The 23,150-nt window shown below is 44.8% G+C and overlaps 1 protein-coding gene across 3 annotated transcripts in view; it reads right to left on the bottom strand.

Annotated features, from left to right (window-relative positions):
- Positions 1-18,304, bottom strand: part of trpm4a (transient receptor potential cation channel, subfamily M, member 4a) — a 106,762-nt gene extending 88,458 nt beyond the window's left edge. For 2 of the 3 annotated variants that reach the window (XM_041178086.1, XM_041178088.1), the window contains exons 1-3: positions 18,176-18,304; positions 6,504-6,571; positions 4,424-4,601 (exon numbers count right to left, since the gene is read on the bottom strand). In XM_041178086.1, the coding sequence (XP_041034020.1) occupies positions 4,424-4,601; positions 6,504-6,571; positions 18,176-18,202 (273 nt within the window). In that variant the 5' untranslated portion in view covers positions 18,203-18,304. The remainder of the gene's footprint in view (positions 1-4,423; positions 4,602-6,503; positions 6,572-18,175) is intronic. The other variant, XM_041178087.1, reaches the window with a different exon arrangement.
- Positions 18,305-23,150: the final 4,846 nt, after the last annotated feature.

Here is a 23,150-nt window from a genome sequence, read left to right as displayed (position 1 = left end):
AGAGGGCATTGGTGACCATGGACTTTCATTGGATTGGTCCAAGATTATGCTTGGCAAAGTACTGCAGTGGTTTGCTGTTGCTTTCTGCAGTATGGCGGACCAGGGAACTTGCCCACTCTTACCACCTGCAGGTATATTGGGAGGGTTTACACGCTGATAATCAAACTGTTTGGCCAGGTCATGCACCCACCTTCCATGGCCGTGAAGTCCTAAGGTGGGACTTGAACCCAGAGTTTCTGGCCCACCGTCCACTGCATCACAAGACCTCCTGACTTGTGCTATATTTGTTGAACAAAACTGTTTGGCATTCAGTTCACACTTATAGTCCAGGAAAGAATATAAAAGGCTGGCCCCAGGTTAAATATTTGTTCCCTGTGCCAGAGAAAGGGATACAGAACAAAAACAGAATTACCTGGAAAAACTCAGCAGGTCTGGCAGCATCGGCGGAGAAGAAAAGAGTTGACTTTTCGAGTCCTCATGACCCTTCGACAGAACTTGAGTTCGAGTCCAGGAAAGAGCTGAAATATAAGCTGGTTTAAGGTGTGTGTGTGGGGGGCGGAGAGATAGAGAGACAGAGAGGTGGTGGGGGGGGGGGTGTGGTTGTAGGGACAAACAAGCAGTGATAGAAGCAGATCATCAAAAGATGTCAACGACAATAGTACAATAGAACACATAGGTGTTAAAGTTAAAGTTGGTGATATTATCTAAACGAATGTGCTAATTAAGAATGGATGGTAGGGCACTCAAGGTATAGCTCTAGTGGGGTTTTTTTTAATAATGGAAATAGGTGGGAAAAGGAAAATCTTTATAAGTTATTGGAAAAAAAAAAGGAAGGGGGAAACAGAAAGGGGGTGGGGATGGGGGAGGGAGCTCACGACCTAAAGTTGTTGAATTCAATATTCAGTCCGGATGGCTGTAACGTGCCTAGTCGGAAGATGAGGTGTTGTTCCTCCAGTTTGCGTTGGGCTTCACTGGAACAATGCAGCAAGCCAAGGACAGACATATGGGCAAGAGAGCAGGGTGGAGTGTTAAAATGGCAAGCGACAGGGAGGTTTGGGTCATTCTTGCGGACAGACCGCAGGTGTTCTGCAAAGCGGTCGCCCAGTTTACGTTTGGTCTCTCCAATGTAGAGGAGACCACATTGGGAGCAACGAATGCAGTAGACTAAGTTGGGGGAAATGCAAGTGAAATGCTGCTTCGCTTGAAAGGAGTGTTTGGGTCCTTGGATGGTGAGGAGAGAGGAAGTGAAGGGGCAGGTGTTGCATCTTTTGCGTGGGCATGGGGTTGTGCCATAGGAGGGGGTTGAGGAGTAGGGGGTGATGGAGGAGTGGACCAGGGTGTCCCGGAGGGAGCGATCCCTACGGAATGCCGATAAGGGGGGTGAAGGGAAGATGTGTTTGGTGGTGGCATCATGCTGGAGTTGGCGGAAATGGTGGAGGATGATCCTTTGAATGCGGAGGCTGGTGGGGTGATAAGTGAGGACAAGGGGAACCCTATCATGTTTCTGGGAGGGAGGAGAAGGCGTGAGGGCGGATGCGTGGAAGATGGGCCGGACACGGTTGAGGCCCTTTAACACCTATGTGTTCTATTGTACTATTGTCGTTGACATCTTTTGATGATCTGCTTCTATCACTGCTTGTTTGTCCCTACAACCACACCGCACCCCCCCACCTCTCTGTCTCTCTATCTCTCCGCCCCCCCCACACACACCTTAAACCAGCTTATATTTCAGCTCTTTCCTGGACTCGAACTCAAGTTCTGTCGAAGGGTCATGAGGACTCGAAACGTCAACTCTTTTCTTCTCCGCCGATGCTGCCAGACCTGCTGAGTTTTTCCAGGTAATTCTGTTTTTGTTTTGGATTTCCAGCATCCACAGTTTTTTTGTTTTTATTAAAGGGATACAGAACATATAATGACTAATAGCCCCATGCTACCCAGCAAGGGGAGGTGGTGGTATTGTGGCATTCTTACTGGATGAGTATTCCAGAGACCCAGGGTAATGCTCTGGGGACGCAGGTTCAAATCCTGCCAAAGCAGATGGTGAAATTTGGGTACAATAAAAATCTGGAAGCCTGATGATGAAATCATTGTAAAAACCCATCTTGTTCACTAATGCCCTTCCCTAACCTGGCCTACATGTGACCCACAGCAATGTTGTTGACTCTTAAACGCCCCTCAACAAGGGCAATACATGCTGGCCTAGCCATAGTGCCCATGTCCCATGAATGAATACAAAGCAAATTAATGAAAATAGCTTCCATGAATGCTGAATTAATGACAATATATTACATGAATACTGCTGTCTGAGTATATTCCTTTGTCAAGGGGCTTTGAGGACTGACAGAAGCTGACATAGTAGCATCAACAGTTATAGACAGAGGTCAACTAAAGCTGCTTTTCCATTGATCAATGTTTGCATGGCCCAGTTTTATAAGGCCCCAGTAAATATATTGGGGGTTACAAGGCCTTCAGGAGCCATCACAAGGACCCCACCCGCAGCAGCTACTTTCAGTACATGCCATGTTACTGAGTCTAGACTCTTTCTATAGCTCACAGTTGCACAGGACTATGTCACAAGCCATCAGGAATCGTTTTGTCTCATTGTAACAGGGAAAACCATTGAGAATCTGTTTCTTGATGGGATTGTACACTGTTAGAAGCTGTAATGTTTTTGATTAACTTAATTGTATTTTTAATCAACACTTGCGGTTGAGATTTGTAGAAGCTATCATCCTGCAGCAGGGTATTGACAGACAAACCATCACAGGTAAAACAGTTGTGGGCTATTGAATGTTTAGAAAAGTCATGAAACATGTCCTAACCAATAAACAGACTCACTTTCAAAGCTATATTTCACTTTGATGCCAAGTAAAAACTTTTGTTCATCTTTATGTGCACAAATCCATGGAGACAAAGTGTCTGTTTAGCTAACTCAAGTGTTTTGAAAGCTGCAAGTAGGTGACACAAACTGGCATTAATGGACAACGTCAGAGTTTGCCTCCTTTTGAAATGCAGTGAAGCTAGAAGACTCGAAGAAGCTAGAAGTTGGCAGTTTATGTGCCTTACCAGACAAACTCTAACTTTAATTCTCCAAACAACAGTTTGCAAGAAGTCAGTATCTTAAGAGACTTGGACTGTTTAATTGTCCTGTGGTTATAAAATGTTTGTGTGACCAGGGAAAAAATGCTGCTGTTTTTTTTCCTGATACCTGTCTTGAAGGCATCTGGAACATTCACATGGGGTGAAAAATTACTGAAGGAGTTTAAGCAGATGAACATTGTCAGAGGGGTCTCCAATATTGTAGTTTGAATAAAGAATTAGATGCCTCTTTGGGCAATTGTAGCTTAAGGTGGATTTTGATAGGACTGTATGATCTTGTCATTGAAACATCCTTTCCATCTTGGAAAGAAAGGTATAAAAACATTGCAAAAAGTGATTCAATTTTTAAATTAAGTAGCTTGGTTAGCTAATGAAGTGTATAATTGGTAGGGAGGTTGACCACGTGTTAGGTGATCACATGTATGATTTCTGGTGATAGATTTGTGACTAACGGTTGCATTCTGACAGGAATATTATATTATTCAAATCCAGTGTTTAGTTTTAATGAACTTTGAGTGTTGCCTCATTATTTCACATAATTCTCACATCTGAACAGTAGAGTAACCTATCAGGGGTAGGAGATTAATCTTACAACACGAGGCAGTGATTTTGAGTGACTATGTGGCAACTCAATGCATGCAAAGTTGCAAGCCAGGCTAGAACTCCCTGATAACTGATGCTCACAGCATTATCAGATGCTGTTGAATGTGATTGATTACACTAATAGCTAAAACCCAAGCTTGCCTGTCTGTGTCCAGTTACTAAGAATCCATAAATTGAGGCAATTTTCTGTTCACCAATCTTCTCCCATGCTGCACTGATCTAAGCAGCTGAGAATCTCATTGATGACCCATAGCCTGAAAAAAAATGGGCAATTCAGCCTGTTGAAGAGCTGGAGATTGCCTCACTTGTCACCTCTCATGCCAACGGTGGCTCTTGCTGGGGTCAGACTGTCATGGGTTCGAATCACAAAGCTGAGACTTGAGAGCACAAAATCTATACCAAAACCCCTGTCCTGTGCTGAGGGAGTGCTGCACACTCAAGAGGTGCTGCCATTTGGATGAAAACTCATCTGCCCTTTCAGGTGGATGTAAAAGATCATACAGGGCTATCTTGGAGAAGAGTTGCAAATTTCTGGTAGGGGAGCAGGACACATGGATAGCTCTTTCAAAGAGTTCACAGGCATGATGGACCAAATGGCCTCCTACTGTGCTGTATGATTCTATTAATCTATTATAACCTACCAATATCTTGGACGCAGCCTCACAGTTAAAATACATTGCTTGTTCAACAACGAGTGGGAGTGAAGCCGCCTCCTTCCTACCTTGCCGTGTATCCTCCCTTTCCCAAAAAACTCAATGTCTCCAAACGCGTCGGTCGGCTCCTCTGTTGTGTGCTCAGCCGTGTTCCACCTGCTGACAATGGCAGCTCCGAAGTTGTCCTCTGTTGCAACTGAGTTGTGGCAAGCCTTGGGGTTGCCACATTGGCAGAGTGGTTGCTTGCTAAGCGGGGTGAAGGAAGTGAGATGTGTTAGCTGCATGAGTGAGCGAGCGAGAGAGAGAGAGAGAGAGAAGCCTTCCGAGGTCTCTACGCCTCCTCCAATTCTGGCCTCTCGCACAATTCCCATTTCCTTCCCCCCATGATTGGCAACTGTGCCTTTAGCTGTCTAGGCCTTGAGCTCTGGAATTCTCGCCCTAAACCTCTCCACTTTTCTCTCCATCTTAAAGACTTAAAGCCTACCTCTTCGATTAAACCATTGGTCACAAGAACACAAGAACAGGAGTAGGCTATTCGGGCCCTCGAGCCTTCTCCGCCATTCAATCAGAGCTTGGCTGATCTGATTGTAGCCTCAACTCCATTTTCCTGTCTGCTCCCTGTAATCCTTGAGGATCAAAAATCTGTCTAACTCAGCCTTGAATCTATTCAATGATCCAGCCTCCAATGCTCTCTGGAGAAGAGAATTCCACAGACAAATAATCTTCTGAGAGAAAAAAATTCTCCTCATCTCCATCTTAAATGGGAGTCCCCTAATTTTTAAACTGTGTGCCCTATTTCTAGACTCCCCGACAAGGGGAAACATTCTCTCAGCTTCCACCCTGTCCAGTCCCTTCAGGATCTTATATGTTTCAATACGATCACCTCTCATTTGTCTGAGCTCCAGTGGGTGTAGGCCCAACCTGCTCAGCCTTTTCTCATAAGATGACCCCTTTCTCTCAGGAATCAGCCCGGTGAACCTTCTCCGAGCTGCTTCTAGTTTAATTCTACACTCTCTTAAATAAAGAGACCAAGGCCGAAATTTTTCCTTCGTCGGGTGGACTTGATGGGAGCTGGTGGGGGCAGTCGGGAAGCTGATCGCTGCCTGCGATCGGCACCGCACAGCGATTTCACCCGGGTGGGCCGATTAAGGCCCGTCCTGCGTGGATCGCAAGCGGCAGCGCTCAGCGCTACCTGTGCAGGCTGGGGGGTGGGGGGTGGGGGGGGTTTAGAATGGGCCTGGTGAGCAGTTCACGCATGCGCACTAAAGAGTGCTTCAGCCTCCCAGAGGCACAGAGTTGCCACAGGGAGATTGAAGCGCTTTTTAAGAAATGATTGAAGACAATAAAAAGCTCAATGGAACATCTCCCTTCATGCGACTGTGTCACATGAGATGGGACGTGTTTTTAAATTCAAAATAAAGTTTTTATTTGAATTACATTAGCTTTTGGACGCCTCATCCCGCTCATGGATGAGGTTTCCTAAAAATGTAAAGGCCGCTTGGCCTTTTTGCCTGCCCGCCAACCGTTAGGTTGGACGGGCTGCGTAAATTTCCAGTTAATTACCTTGTTAATGGCCTTAATAGGCCTTACAACTATCGGTGGGTGAGTGCATGATGATGTCAGGACACACGCCAAAGGTAAAATTCTGGCCCAAAACTGTACTCCAGGAATAATCTAACGAAAGCCCTCTATAGCTGCAGCAACAATTCCCTGCTTGTATACTTGACTTCCCTTGCAATAAATGCCAATATTCCCTTTGCCTTCCTGATCACTTGCTGTACCTGTACACTAATATTTTGTGACTCACGCACCACTTAATTCCTTTAGTGGCTTGGTGTCAAATGTTGACACATTGCATGGTCTGTGGAGCTCCTTGGGATGATTTTGTGTTTAACGTGCTATATAAATACAAGTTGTTGTTGCATATTCCTGAAGGACCCCACATTTAACCTCAGAGGTATTATTCCTTCCCTTCTTATGTATCTAGAGTGTGCACTGTCAAGAGTTTTACATTGCGCATGGTCTGTATAGCCCACAGTTCCCCATGGTTACTCCCACCACCAGATGGACATGGTTGATCTCTGGCTCACTAACCCCCTCGAATTATTCTGAACGTTCTTCCTTCTACATCCCCTGTCCGTCCTTTACCTTTGTGTGGTCGTATCCTCTAGGAAGGTGGAACAAGTTTTCTTCTTAATCACCTTAGGTATCCAGCTCTGTTGAACGGAAGCACACCGAGTTACTGAGTCAGAATTATTGCCCTCATGTATACTTTATCCAATGAACAGACATAGGGGAGAGACTAACAGTCAAGTGTCGTTGTACCTTGGCTGAGAGAATTGTCCTATGATGACAGGCTAAGTAAATTGGGTCTGTATTCTCTGGAGTTTAGAAGAATGAGAGGTGATCTCATTGAAGCATACAAGATTCTGAAGGGGCTTGAGAGGGTAGACCCTGAGAAGTAGTTTCCCCCTGGCTGGGGAATCTAGAACATGGGGGCACAGTCTCAGAATCAGGGATCGATTATATAGGACTGAAATGAGGAAAAGTTTCTTCACTCAAAGATTGACGATTCTTTGGAATTCTCTACCCCAGAGGGTTGTGAATGCTCCATCATTGAATATATTTTAAGGCTGGGATATAGACAGGTTTTTGGGACAGATCTCAGGGAATGAAGGATATGGTGTGGGGTGCAGGAAAGCTTTTTTTAAAATTTGTTCATGTGATGTGGGCGTCACTAACATGGCCACTATTTATTACCCATCCCTAATTGCCGTTGTTCAGATGGCATTTAAGGGTCAACCACATTGCTGTGGGTCTGGAGTCACATGTGGGCCAGACCAGGTAAGGATGGCAGATTCCTTCCCTAAAGGACATTAGTGAACCAGATGGGTTTTTATGACAATTGATAATGGTTCTGTGGTCATCACAGTTGTGTTGAGGCACAAGGTCAGCCATGATTGTATTGAGTGGCGGAGCAGGCTCGAGGGGCCGGACAGTCTGCTCCTGCTCCTATTTCCTAAATTCCTACATAATATTAACAATCAGTAAGGAAAGGTTTACATTTACATGGCACCTTTCACAACCTCAGGACAGTCCAAATTGCTTTACAGCCAATCAAGTATTTTTTGAAGTCTTGTCACTGTTGTAATGCAGGAAACAAAGCAGCTATTTGTGCACAGCAAGATCCCACAGATAATGACCAGACATTCTGCCTTTTGTGATGCTGATTGACTGCATGATGACAGGGACGTCTCCGTTTTGCATCCGTCCAGGGTTGTTTTTTTCCCCATGTGATGGGGTCCGACTAGACTCCGATGTTGACTTTCAGAATGTCTTTGGGGCTTCCATAAGCTTGGGACTTCCTAAATGCTTCCCAAACTAGCTTTTTCTCACTGTGTCCCCCCCAATCTGAGCCTTGAAAATTGCCGCTACCTCAGAGTGAGAGTTGGGTAGGTGGGGGGAGTCCTGGGGTGGGATGATGGTGGTGGGGGAGAGCGGATTTGCGAGGGCAATGGGTGGAGAGATTTGTGCGGAGGGGAGGAGTGAGGTTAAGCGTGTTGGGAAGTATTGAAAACCACAGGGGATTTTTTAAATTAAAAAACCTACCTTTTCACAGGCTTTTTTTTTGCAGTAGGAACCGGGCCTCAAAGATCTGTTTGTTGGCCACACCCACCATTAGGGAAAAAAAACCCACGAGGATTTAAAAGGCCTCGCAGTTGTTAGCCATCAGGCCAAGCTCCATGGTAACCATTGCTGCCATGGAGCCTGCGACCCCAAAATCTCATCTCACGGTCCCCAGTATGAGAATCTCTGTCCTGTGGCGCAGGTATAGCTGTGTTCAGCTGACTATAGAATACCACATTGAGGGATTGGTTAGAGTGCTGTCCTTTAACTGATGTGAACTCTTGTTGAAATGAGGCCCAGGGTAACGAGACCATTATCACAGTGTTAACGGACAATTCTACACTACTGGCCTCCTCCTGAAGCCGATTCACAAGGGAATGATGCACAATCATACTCACACCCTTTTTTTTTCCTTTATTCTATCATGAGATGTGGGTGTCACAACTTTAGTTGTCACCCATCCCTAATTGCCCTTGAACTGAGAGGCTTGCTATGGCCTATTTTGGGGGGCAGCTAAGAGTCAACCATGTTGTTGTTGGCCTGGAGTCAACACGTAGGCCAGAGCAGGTGAGGACAGCAGATTTCCTCCCCTAACGGGTATTAGGGAACCAGATGGGTTTTTATACCCGTCATCACCATTACTGCGGATAGCTTTCAATTCCAGGTTTATTAATTGAATTTGAATTTCACCGGCTGCTGTTAAGGGATTTGACCCCATGTTCCTGGAGTGCTAGCCTGGACCTCTGGATCACCAATCCAGTAGTGATGTTACCACCAGGCCACACAATGCCACTGCCTTCCTTGTACAAGAGAATGATGCACTTGCTCACTCACTTCTCACTGTATCTACTGATGCTAACATGTCTGTCAATGAGCTGAACAGTCCTCGTACAAGGCAACAATGCAGTCTTGCTCACTCTTTATGGGAGGGAATGGTGCCCAGTTACATTTGCTCTTTACATTTATGACAGTGCCTTTAATGTCTGGGAGATTCATTTCACAATTTAATCAGTCATCAATGTTCCACAAATCAATGCTCCTCACAATACATCTGAACCTGTAGTGGTTTTCCTCTGCTTGGCACTGATTAAAGGGTTGCGAATCTCCTTACTTCCTGTCCCCCATGTAACTGTCATTTCTTATGTGTGAGGGTATGGGTGCCAAGTTAATTGGCACTACCAGTGACCCAACATCCATCTCATTCCCCCTTCAAACAGCTTATATTCCACCTCATTTCTAGATTTCTTAGTCCTGATGAAGAGTCATATGGACTCGAAATGTTAACTGTCTTCCTCCCCCCATTGCTGTCAGACCTGCTGAGTTTTTCCAGGTATTTTTGTTTTTGTTGCATAAACTTGGCTTCCCCTTAAATGCATCTATGCTGTTCACTTCAACCATTCCCTGTGATGGCAAGTTCCACATTCTAATCTGGTCAGAGGCTAGAAATCCTGTCTGGAGTAACTCCACCTCCTCACTCCCCATCTGTCCACCATCTACAAGGCACAAGTCAGGAGTGTGATGGAATACTCTCCACTTGCCTGGATGAGTGCAGCTCCAACAACACTCAAGAAGCTCGACACCATCCAAGACAAAGCAGCCCGCTTGATTGGCACCCCATCCACAAACATTCACTCCCTCCACCACTGATGCATAGTTGCAGCAGTGTATACCATCTACAAGATGCACTGCAGGAGTTCACCAAGGCTCCTTAGGCAGCAACACACGATTAGTAACATCTAGAAGGACAAGGGCAATAGACACATGGGAACACCACCACCTGGAAGTTCCCCTCCAAGCCACCCACCATCCTGACTTGGAAATATATTGCCGTTCCTTCACTGTCGCTGGGTCAAAGTCCTGGAACTCCCTCCCTAACAGCGCTGTGGGTGTACCTACACCACATGGACTGCAGCGGTTCAAGAAGGCAGCTCACCCACCACCTTCTCAAGGGCAACTAGGGATGGGCAATAAATGCTGGCCCAGCCAGCGATATCCACATCCCATAAATGAATTTAAAAAATCACTTCTTGGTAAAGAAGTTTATTCTGAATTGTCTACTGCATTTATGAGTGACTATTTTACCTTTGAGACCACTAGTTTTGGACTCAAGGTGGAAACATTCTCTCTATGTTGAATACCTTTATAATTGTAAAGAATTCAATCAGGTTTCGTTCTCAGATTTCTCTTCTCGAAAGAAGGATTCCAGTCTTCTCTTGTCCTTTTCTGCTAATTATGACCTTTCAATTCTGATATTATTCTTGAAAATTGTTTCTGTGCCTTGACCAGTCTCTTCATTGTATGGAGAGCAGAACTGTGCAGAGATTCTCATGGCTAAAGGAGAAACTTGAGCACTCAGAAAAGATAAAGAAATGCGAAAGGATATGCAGGAAGGGCAAGGAAATGGGGCTGAGCACAGACTTCTCTCAGAGAGCAGACACAGCTCTGATGGGCCGAATGGCCTCATCCTGCACTCTCGAATTTTCTGTGATAAAATCTAGGCCAAAATTCATTATTTTCATAAGTATATTCATCTAAAATATATCCTCTTGCGAGGCGGAGGAGCAGCTTTTTTGATTTACAGCACTGACCCCTGATGAATCAAAACAGCAGTGAAGGGTTTTCAGCACAAGGTTTGCTAACTGCTAACTTTGAGCTGCTAAATGCCGGCTCTCCCCTTTCAGTGCAGGGCTCCCCACACTCTCCAAACTGCCATTATCTTCTTGAGGCGCTTGTGGTTTGGCATGATGCCAGTTTACCCACGCTGAGAAACTTGCACAGAGACGCAAGGAATTACAGGGCAAATCCCACCCCCACACCAAATGTTTCCGGGAATTGGGCAAATATGTTCCGTTTGTTTTGAACTGTAAAAAATGTTGCCCAAATTAGTCAAAGGTCGCGGTTTATTTGTAGCAGGGAGGGGCTGAATTTATTAAAACACAGATTGCGGCCGCCAATGCCTTAATCCTAATATAACTGATTAAACAGGGACTCTGTACTGTTACACTGCAGGAGGCAACTAGCTGAGGTCATACAATTTGGTCCACCCAGGAGCAACATATGTTGACAACTCACAGGGGCATCCTGGACTTATTCACCCAGATGATTACTCAGGAACTGTGTCCAATTATACAGTGAGTAACTCTTATCCCCCTGTACAAAAAGCAGCCCGTCCCAGTGACACAGAGTAATCCTTACCCTGCTGAATAAATGAGAATTCTGTTCAGTTACACAGCCCCTCACACCAGCAGGATGGGAAGATCCTGCCGATGTGAACGGAGATTTCAATGGCTCACCGGCCTTGCCATAGGAACCCTGTTTGGTGGGGGGTGGGGGGGGGGTGAGGGTGGGGGGGTGGCAGGGGCTGGAAAATTCCGGCCACAGAGTAATCCTTATCCTGCTGAATGAACAATTATGCCCTAGTGTCATATTTGTTCCACTTCTGACCCTGCTGAATAAACAGGAACTCTACAGTTACACAGAGTAATCTTTATGCAGCTGAATAAACAGGAACTCTACAGTTACACAGAGTAATACTTACCCTGCTGAATAAACAGAACTCTACTGTTACACAGAGTAATCCTTACCCTGCTGAATAAACAGGAACTCTGTACAGTTACACAGAGTAATCCTTACCTTGCTGAATAAACAGGTACTCTACAGTTACACAGAGTAATCCTTACCCTGCTGAATAAACAGGAACTCTGTACAGTTACACAGAGTAATCCTTACCCTGCTGAATAAACAGGTACTCTACAGTTACACAGAGTAATCCTTACCCTGCTGAATATACAGGAACTCAATCCATTTACACAGTGAGTAATCTTTACCCTCCTGAATAAATGGGATTCCTGTCCAGTTACATGCATGCACCTTGAAAGTTCTGCTACCTACCAAGGATACTACTTCTATTAATCAATCAGTAATGTACTTTACATTCTTCTTTAACCCATTGTTTAACCCACTGAAAAAGCACTACTCAATAGGTGAGTAGAAGATGCCAGGATTGATTCGCAGCCTTTGTTGAGTTCGCTGGTCCCTGGCATCAACATTCGTTGGCAGGGATGAAAATCAGTAAAGGTTCCCTCTCCTCTGTCACCAAGTAATCTGCCTTGAAAAAGTGGTAAACAGTTCAAAGACGGGGTGCTCAGAGAGTCCTGATGTAGGGCCCAAGGTGGCGGGAAGATCAAGTTATGGATGGGGAGATGGCGGGGTAGTGGTCCAGGGTAATGTTTTGGGAACATGAGTTCAAATCCCACCAAGGCAGCAAGTGGAATTTAAATTCAATTCATAAAATCTGAAATTGAAAACCAGCCTCAGTAAAGGTGACCCTGAGAACTATTATCGATGGTTGTAAAAAAAAAAACCCGTCTAGTTAACTAGGGTACTTTAGGGAAGGAAATCTGCTGTCCTTACCTGGTCTGGCCTACATGTGACTCGAGACCCACAGCAACGTGGTTGACTCTTAACTGCCCTCTGAAATGGCCCTGGCAAGCCTCTCAGTTCAAGGGAAATTAGAGATGGGACAAATGCTGGCCTTCCCACTGATGCTCACATCCCATGAAAGAATAAAAAAAGATTATGCATCATACGCAGTGATTCGACCATTGGCACTGCCTACCAGGATGGTAGGTTTCCCAGTCCCTGCTCCCCCTCCCATGCTTTTGCTTCCTTTTTGTGTTTAAATGTTTTGCTTGTGACAGTGAGGGTTGTTAGTGCAGAGATATCTTCCATTTCAGCTACCCGGTGTTGGCATTAACATTAAAGTCCAGTTTGATGCAGAGTAACACTCCCCTTGAGGACTATCAGAAATTTGCAGCTACCAGTCTAGCGTCATATTTGTTCCACTTCCGACCCGTTCTGCAGCTTCTATTAGCCATGGTTGCTGACCATCCAGCACTGTCCTGGAGTCTCAAGGAATTCAACATTAATCTCCAGGACACTGCTACAAGCAAAACTCCAGGAGAAAAGACAGAGAGGCAATTCATTTCCTTTAAGCATTTTCATTCATGGTTGTGAAAACATACAAACATACGAATGAGGAGCAGGAGGAGGCCACTCGGCCCCTCGAGCCTGCTCCACCATTCAATACGATCATGGCTGATCTGATTGTAACCTCAACCCCATATTCCTGCCTACCCCCGATAACCTTTCACCCCCTTGTTAATCAAGAATCTATCCAGCTCTGCCTTAATAATATTTAAAGACTCTGCTTTCACTGCCTTTTGAGGAAGAGAGTTCCAAAGACTCACGACCTCTGAGAGAAAATATTTCTCCCCATCTCTGTCTTAAATGAGCGACTCCTTATTTTTAAACAGTTCTAGGTTCTCCCACAAGAGGAAACATCCTCTCCACATCCACTCTGTCAAGACCCTTCAGGTCAGATCTTAAAGGTTTAATTAAACCGCCTCTTACTCTTCTAAACTCCAGTGGAAACAGGCCTAATCTGTCCCACTTGTCCTCATAAGACAACCCACCCATTCCTGGTATTAGTCTAGTAAACCATCTCTGAACTGCTTCTAATGCATTTACATATTTTCTTAAATAAGGAGACTAATACTGCACACAATACTCCAGATGTGGTCTCACCAGTGCCCTGTACAACTGAAGCATAACCTCCCTACTTTTGTATTGAATTCCCCTCACAATAAACAATAACATTCTATTAGCTTTCCTAACTACTTACTGTACCTGCATACTAATCTTTTGTGATTCATGCACCAGGACACCCAGATCCCTCTGAATCTCAGAGCTCTGAAATCTCTCACCATTTAGATAATTTGCTTCTTTTTTATTCTTCCTACCAAAATGGACAAATTCACATTTGTCCGCATTATACTGCATTTGTCAGATCTTTGCCCACTCACTTAAGCTACCTATGTCCCTTTGTAGCTTCCTTATGTCCTCTTCTCAACTTACTTTCCTACCCACCTTTGTGTCATCAGCAAATTTAGCAGCCATATCTTCAGTCCCTTCATCCAAGTCATTTATTCTGTTGAAGAGTCATACGGACTCGAAACGTTAACTGTGTTCCTCTCCGCAGATGCTGTCAGACCTGCTGAGTTTTTCCAGGTATTTTTGTTTTTGTTTTTGCTTTGTGTCATTTGTAAAAATGGTATTTTGACCAACACATCAGGAATCATCCAATCAGAATAAGAGAATCTGTTCTCTTTCCAATGGGTGAGGGGAGGTGGAGCGTCGTGAGGGTTGATGTGTTGGGTGACCAATGGTGGGAGAGTGGGGGAGGGATGGTTTAGAGGCAAGCAGTCATGGTGGAAAATGGTCAACGGGACTTGGCAACGCTACTCTGAGCCAGCCGTTCTGATCTGAGGCCCAGTGCTTACTATGTGAAGGATCCATGCCACAGAAACAAGCCATTCGGCCCAACCAGTCCATGTTGGTGGTTATGCTCCACTCAACTCTCCTCCTATCTTTCCTCATCTAAATCTATCATCGGAACTCTCTATTCCTTTCTCCCTCATGTGCTTGTCTAGTTTCCCCTTAAGTACATCTATATTATTCGCTTCAACCGCTCCCTGTGGTAGTGAGTTCCACATTCTCACCAATCTCTGGGTAAAGAAGTTTCTCCTCAATTCCCTATTGGATTTCTTGCTGACTATCCCATATTGACGGCCCCTAGTTATGCTCTTCCCCACAAGAGGAAACCTTCTCTCCATATCCACTCTATCAAAACCTTTCATCATTTTAAAGACCTCGATTAGGTCACCTCTCATCTTTTTTCAAGAGAAAAGAGACCCAGCCTGTCAATCCATTCCTGATCAGTAAACCCACACATTTCTGGGATCGTCTTTGCGAATCTCCTCTACACCCTCTCCTGTGCCTCTATATCTTTTTTATAATATGATGACCAGAACTGCACACAGTACTCTAAGTGTGGCCTAACCAAGGTCTGACAGAGGTTTCACATAATTCCCTTACTATTCGATTCTATTCTTCTAGAATTAAAGCCTAGTGTTTGGTTTTTTTTAACAGCCTTGCTAACCTGTGGCATAAGTTTTAGTGACTTTTTGTATTTGTATTCCAAGAGGTGCAAGTTCTCCTCTAAGCCACTCACCATCCTGACCTGGAAATATATTTTCCGCCGATGCTGCCAGACCTGCTGAGTTTTTCCAGGTAATTCTGTTTTTGTTTTGGAAATATATCGTCGTTCCTTCAATGTCACTGAGTCAAAATCCTGGAACTCTCTCCCTATCAGCACTGTGGGTGTACCTACACCACATGGACAGCAGCGGTTTAAGAAGGCGGCTCACCACCACCTTCTCAAAGGCAATTAGGGATGGGCAATAAAAATGCTGGCCTAGCCAGCGACACCTATGCCGCGTAAAAAGAATTTTTAAAAAGGTGCCCAGCGTTCAGGGTCCTTAAACTCTAATGGATGGTGGGAGACTTCCCACTCAACAAATGCAACTGAATTCAAAACCAGGCCTTAGAGGTGAAAGGCCAGTGCCTGACCCATTGCAGACACCCCTGGTCCTATGATTTACAGTTGTACAGGATTAGCTCCCATATCCTCATGTTTTTTGGGCCCACCCCGCCCCCCCCCCAGAGAACTGATTCACCCATTACACCATCCGGGGTCCACTTGTTTATTTTGATTAAGGAGTTGCCAGGGAGGTCCGCTGCACAGTGGGTAGTGTCCCTACCTCTGGGCCAGAAGCTCCAGGTTCAGGTCCCACTTCAGGGCTTGATGGAAGGCGTGGCCAAACAGGTTGAATACCAGCCTGTAAATCCTACCAATATCCCTGATGGGAGGTGGCAAAGAGTGGGAGAGTTTCCTGGGCAGCCTTACACGAAGCAATGGGAAACTACTTCAGTACTTTGCCAAACATAATCATGGACCAATCCAATGGAAGTCCTGAAGAAGGAGGAAAGAGTTGCCAAAGTATGTTTCAGACACACTCATGTTCCTCAAAGGAAACTCCTATATAGCCACTCTCATCCTTTTCTACATCTAGGGGATGGCAAAGTGTTGGCTACCCCAAGGGTCCTTCGCTGTGAATTGTACTCCATGGAGCTTTTACTCAGTTGGAATTACTCATAAGTCTGTGGCTTTTTTTTAATCTAATTGTCTAGTGACACATGAACATCGGACTGCAGTTATACTGCCTTAATGAGCTCTGAGTCCAGTTCATTATATGTTTGCATTTCAGGCTAGTTCTCGCCTTTTGGAGTGTGGACACAGTGAGCAAAATGAAAAGGTTTATGTTTAACCTAAGGCTCCTTCCTTAAACTTGGCTCTCTGTTTGAAAGGAATGAGAGACCATGTTTAAAAGGGGTTCTCCACAGTGACGCCCTATCCCTTTAAGGAGGGTCCTCCTTAATGTTGCCTTCTTGTCCTGAGCATTGACTAGGTCTTTTTTTTAAATAGTGCCACAGTACCTTTTACAGGATACACGGGGCCTCAGTTTAACATCCACTCTAAAAGACAGCACACCTGACGGTGCAGCACTCCCTCGGCGCTGCACTGGGAGCATCAGCTTGGAGTTTGTGCTCAAGTCTCTGGAGTAGGGCTTCAGGCCAGAACCTTGTGCCTCAGAGACAGTTGCTACCTTCTGAGGCAAGGCTGACACACTGAAGGCGATGAAGTTGGGGGTGTTGGCCCCTGTTCTACCATGAATCTGGGGCAGAGTGAGATCGGCAGTGGGAAAGTCATAGAATCTTTACAGCACAGGAAAAGGCCATTCAGCCCATAGAGTCCAAGCTGGCAGGTGGGGCGGGGTTGTAACCCGCAGTTTTATTGTGGAACTGGGAGGAGCCCCCCTGCTGCTTCTGGCTCTGTCGTGAGGTAAATAAAAAATATTGACTTCCTTTAATCTGATAACCTCCTGCAGTCTACTTAGAGACAGCTGTTGTTTGCATCTAATATCAGAAAGGGTCTTAAACAGGCCCCATTAACCTAAGTAATGGGCCTGTTTCAGGAATGTATCCTGGCCAATATGGCAGACGAAACGAGCGCATGCCATTTTGAATCCTTCGGCAATTGCATGGGTCAGCTCTATACCCCAGTTGATCAGGGACGGGACCAGGTGCAGGCTGATGGCTGCTCTTTGGATGCAAGGGAAGCGCACTCACTCAGAGAGCACAATGGACAACGACGGCTTCTGTGGCTGAATAATCCATTGACACTTACTGTGCTGGGCCACACACAAAGAGCGGCCATCTGGACAAGGTGCGATTGCAGGGCCTGAAGTGGTGGTGTCATGCCTCACAAATAGCACATCGCAAGACAGGTCCTGTCAATCAAACGCATGACTCCCCATTGGTAATGCAGCATCCCAATGAGGTACTGTCTTGATGCGATGTACGTACACCTTTAAGGGAACAAACCTTAGACTGGTGTCCATCATTACCCACCATGAGCCAGGATGTGATGTATAATCCCATGACTTTGTAGACAGAATACAGAAGCAGTCGTACAGGTCAGACATGTCTACATAGTCTCCCAGTTACCATTGTCTGTTTATAGTTCTATCTTCAGTTAGAAATCCCACATTATGGTGATGCCAATCCTTGTTTTTTGATTGCAATAAACAAAGAAACACAACAGTGCCACTGAGTACTGTAACAATATTCTACCAATAGTCAAACTGCTAAATACAGAATGACAGCAATTAGCCCTCAAGATGGAGTTTGTAAGCCAGGACAAAAACAGAATTACCTGGAAAAACTCAGCAGGTCTGGCAGCATCGGCGGAGAAGAAAAGAGTTGACGTTTCGAGTCCTCATGACCCTTCGACAGAACTTCTGTCGAAGGGTCATGAGGACTCGAAACGTCAACTCTTTTCTTCTCCGCCGATGCTGCCAGACCTGCTGAGTTTTTCCAGGTAATTCTGTTTTTGTTTTGGATTTCCAGCATCCGCAGTTTTTTTGTTTTTATCTTTGTAAGCCAGGAGATGCTTTTAAATGGTGTTGTGCTTGGAGTAGTTTAAAGTCCAGCTGAGTCTCCTCTACATTTTAAATTGAGAATAGAAGAAAAATAGCAGCCCAACCTGTAGAGAGAGTAACTTCCATCAGAGAAAAGCACGTTAAAATAGGGAGAGGTCTTTTTATAAAGATTTGGATAGTCTGCTTTGATTACAGGCACTCCTCTGCCTGGCTCTCAATCACATCTTCTCCCAGGCAGGTTGAAACAAACTCCGCAGTTTACAAAAGATCCTTGTTTTTGAGGAACTGTACCTGATCTTTCCCCAGTGTGCTGTCCATGGCTTTGAGGAGATTCTTGGAACAGTGCCTCCCGAGTGGCTGACGATCCCTCAGTCTGGGGTTTTCTTGAGGAGAGAGCTTTTCTGGTCGCTCACTGACAGGGGCAGGAGCAGTTGGTTTTTGTTGTCACGTGTGTGAGAGAGAGAGAAGTCGGCGCAAGCCACACCTGAGTTGTGTTACAACCTGTCTGACTGCAAGAAGGAAATATGCATTACTGTGAGGATTGATCAGCAAACAGAGCAGAAACACGATAAGAAACTAGCTGGCTGAAGGGTTTACAGCCACAAGGTAGAAATTTAAGGTGGTTGGCAGCAGAATGAGCAATAACTACTTTATGCAATCAGTAGTTTGCAATCTGTCTGATAGGACGACGGAAACAGAATTCATTAGCAGCTTTGAAAAGGGAACTGGATAAACACTTGACCTCTTGCAGTACTGAGACAGTGCTTCACTGTCAGAAGTGCCATCTTTAGGATGAGATGTTAAACCCAGGCCCCGTCTGCCCTCTCAGGTGACCATTTTGAAGATGACCGGGGGTCGGGGGGGGGTGGGGGGTGGTGGATTCTCCCTGGTGTCCCCTGCCAATAGTTATCTCTCAACCAACATCACAAAAACAGATCACTTCTGTTGGTGGGGATCGTGTTCTGTGCAAATTAGTTACCGCATTCCCCACATTCCAACAGCGAACACATTTCAAAACGTATTTAAAAGCAAAATACCGCGGATGCTGGAAATCTGAAACAAAAATAAAAATAGCTGGAAACCTGCTGGGTTTTTCCAACTATTTTTATTTTTGTTTCACGTTTCAAAACGTACTTCATTGGCTGTAAAGTGCTTGGGCACATCCTGAAAGTCGCTATATAAACGTAAGCCTTTGCTTTCCTATCAACATATCCTTCCATTCTTTTCTCCCTCATGTATTTATGTAGCTTCCCCATAACTGCATCTCTGCCATTCCCCTCAAGTACTCCATATGGTGGTGAGTTCCACATCTCATTGTTCCGATGAGATGTTAAGTGATGATAAGTGGCTTGGCATGGTCGGTATCTTGAAACTACTTACAAAGACTTCATGGTAAGTACATGGTTCTATGGACACTGACTGTTCTGTGTCTTGCTCTCTTTGAGCTCTTGGTTGGCTGACCCTGATGTCAAGCTTAAATTGTCATTAATGTCACTGTCTCATTAATATAACCATTAACCCTTTACTCTATAGTCACCACTCAGTATTACAGTATCTTTACAGTGCAGAAGGAGGCCATTCGGTCCATTGAGTCTGCTCTGGCTGTCTGAGAGAGCATTCCACCTAATTCCACTCCCCTACCTTATCTCGGTAACCCTGCATATTCTCTCTTTTCAGGTAGAAATCCAATTCCCTTTTGAGTACCTCGATCGAGAACCTGCCTCCACCAGCCTTTCAGGAAGTTTGTTCTGGGTTCCAACCATCCCCTGGATGAAAAGATTTTTCCTCACATCACATTTACTCCTTGTGCCCATTATTTTGAACCTGATCCCTCTGGTTCTTGATGCTCTCTTGAATGGGAACAGTTTCTCACTATTTATCCTGTCCATACCCCTCAGAACCTTGAATACCTCTATCAAGTCTCCTCTCAGCCTTCTATTCTCCAAGGAGGAGAGTAGCAATCTCTCTAATCTATCCTCACAGCTACAGTTCTTTATTGCTGGAATCACTCCCTGAATCCTGAATTCCTTATAATTATCTGTTAGTGACTACCTTACATTTATGGCCCCTAGTTTGGATCCCACTCACTCTGTGCAAGCTGTACAATATTCTTGGGTGAAAGACAGAATACTGTGGATGCTGGAGATCTGATATAAAAACAGAAAGTGCCAGAAAAAACTCAGCAGGTCTAGCAGCATATTGGACTAGAAATGTTAACTCTGCTTCTCTCTCCACAGATGCTGCCAGACTTGCTGCGTTTTTCCAGCATTTTCTACTTTTATTCAATATTCCTGGGCATTTGTTAAGACTTAGAACCATAGAACCATAGAAAAGTTACAGCACAGAAGGAGGCCATTCAGCCCATCTTGTCTATGCCAGCCCTAGGGCACCCAGGTGTCCTTTCTAGTCCCACCTTCCTGCACCCGGCCCATAGCCCTGCAGCTTACAACACTTTAGGTGCAGATCCAGGTACTTTTTAAAAGAGTTTAGAGTTTCTGTCTCTACCACCAACCTGGGCAGCGAATTCCAGACACCCACTACCCTCTGCATAAAAAAGTTCTTCCTCATGTACCCCCTACACCTTCTGCCACTTATCTTGAATCTATGTCCCCTGGTTCTAGAATTCTCCATCAAGGGAAACAATTTTATCCTGTCCACTCTATCTAATCCCCTCATAACTTTGTACACCTCAATCAAGTCACCTCTCAGCCTTCTTTGTTCTAAGGAAAATAATCCCAACCTATCCAATCTCTCCTCATAGCTACACTTTTCTAACCCTGGCAACATTCTTGTAAACCTCCTCTGCACTCTCTCCAGAGCTATTACATCCTTCCTGTAATGTGGTGACCAGAACTGCACACAATACACCAGTTGTGGCCTCACCAGTGTTTTATACAATTCCAACATTATATCCTTATTTTATATTCTGTACCTCTGCCAACGAAGGAGAGCATTCCATATGCCTTCTTTACAACCTTGTCTACTTGAACTGCTGCCTTCAGGGACCTATGTACTTGTACGCCAAGATCTCTCACTTCATCTACCCCCCTTAGTATATTCCCATTTAGTTTGTAACCCCTGTAACTGTTTGACCTCCCTAAATGTATGACCTCACATTTCTCTATGTTAAAATCCATCTGCCACTTTACCGCCCTCTCCAACAACCCATCTATATTGTTTTGGAGATTATGGCTATCCTCTACATTATCCACTACTTGGCCAATCTTTGTCTCATCTGCAAATTTCCCAATCGTGCCCCCCATGTTCACATCCAAATCGTTAATATATAACACAAACAGCAAAGGTCCCAACACCGAGCCCTGTGGAACACCACTTGAGACAACTTTCCATTCGCAAGGGCATCCATCGACCATTACCCTTTGTTACAAAGCCAACCTTTTATCCAGTTTGCCACATTACCCTGAATCCCACGGGCTTTTACTTTCCTGACCAACCTGCCATGTGGGACCTTGTCAAATGCCTTGCTAAAATCCATGTACACAACATCCACTGCACTACCTTCATCAACCCTTCTTGTCACTTCCTCAAAGAATTCAATCAAATTTGTGAGGCAAGACCTTCCTTTAACAAATCCATGCTGACCATCCCTGACTAGTCCATGCCTTTCCACATGGTCCTATATCTCAGGATTGATTCTACTAATTTGCTCACCACTGATGTAAGACTAACTGGCCCATAATTGTTTGGCATTTCCTTTGATCCCTTTTTAAACAATGGAACTATGTTTGCATGTCTCCAGTCTCCAGACCTCCTCTGAAGATTGGAAAATCATCCTCAGAGCATCTGCTATCTCCTCCCTGACTTCCTTCAGCAGCCTCGGAAACAATCCATCTGGCCCTGGTGACTTATCAAATTTCAAGGATTTCAACCCTTCGAGTACTTCCTCTCTCTTGATGACTATCCCGTCCAATATCTCGCAGTGTTCCTCCTGGACTGCTATATCTACATCCTCCCTTTCCTTTGTAAACACGGAGACAAAATATTCATTCAAATCCCTTCCCACATCCTCTGCATCTACACACAAGTTTCCATCTTCATCTCTGATAGGTCCCACTTTTTCCTTAACTAACCTTTTAGCATTAATGTATTGGTAAAACATCTCTGGGTTATCTTTAACTTTACTTGCTAATCTTTTTTCATGCCCTCTCTTTGATTTCCTTATTTCCTTTTTTACTTCGTCCCTGCACTTCCTATAGTCTCCTGCTCCTTTAGAAAATGGACGTTTACTCAAGAATCTAATTACTGAGAAATGTTTAATAGCGAGCTAAGGAAGGAGAAGAAAAACAAGTGGATGCCTCTAGTTGCTCATGTTGTAAAATGAGAGTGGGGATAAAAGATGGAGGACTTGCACTGAGGAGGAGAAAAGACAAGTCATTGTTGATAAGCTACAGCAATAATGATTGGCAGTTATATTTTGCTCAGTGTTGGAATATGCTGTGCTGCAGATTGGCAACATGCATGCTCCATGCTTGCGCTAACCATATGTTGACGAGTTTCTGTTTCCCTCAAGGAGAAAGGTACAACAATGCAAAACACAGATCTAATGATGAAAGCTTTTTTTTTAAATGAGGAAAATTGTTACTTGAGGTGACCAATCCAATACGTTCTATCTGTATTCACTGAAAGTTTGAATAGTTACATATTGAGCCTGAGTTTGCGTGGAGTGGCAGAGTCGAATTGCCACACCGCTCCTACTTTCCTACCTGGAAATCCAGGCAATCCTTTTTGTCCAACCTTCTGACTCAGGCCTGGTAGGGTGGGAAGGTGGGGTCGCATGCTGCAGTGGGAGTCTGTAGCCCGGGTGGGGTGGTGGAGTGCAGTTGGGGGGAACTAAATGCTCTCACCATAGCACCTGGTCGAGTTACCCAGAGACAGCAATGCTTAGAAGACATTTATTAACTTATCATGCATAATATTATGAGGCAGAAAGAAATCACTAAGAGCCATTACTTCACTTACCTCAAACTCCTTTGTAAGTGCAGGGTCAAACTGGTGGTGCATTGAGTGATGCTCATTGGAGATAAGCTGGAGATTACTCAAAGAGCTATCTGCTAACATAACCAGCACCTCATTAGCAGCAAGTTGGCTATTGACTGTACTGCATTTTGGATGAAAATTCTTCTCATACAAAGGAAGAGAGATATGAACATTGAACATATCTTCAGGGTTATTAAAAAAACACAGCTTTCTCCCACAATGAATCATTAGCTTTAAGTCACAAAATGAGCCGATTACATGCTCCCCT

The sequence above is a fragment of the Carcharodon carcharias genome, chromosome 31, assembly GCF_017639515.1.
Source record: "Carcharodon carcharias isolate sCarCar2 chromosome 31, sCarCar2.pri, whole genome shotgun sequence".
Taxonomy (NCBI): Eukaryota; Metazoa; Chordata; class Chondrichthyes; order Lamniformes; family Lamnidae; genus Carcharodon; species Carcharodon carcharias.
This window is presented reverse-complemented; position numbering and strand designations above follow the sequence as displayed.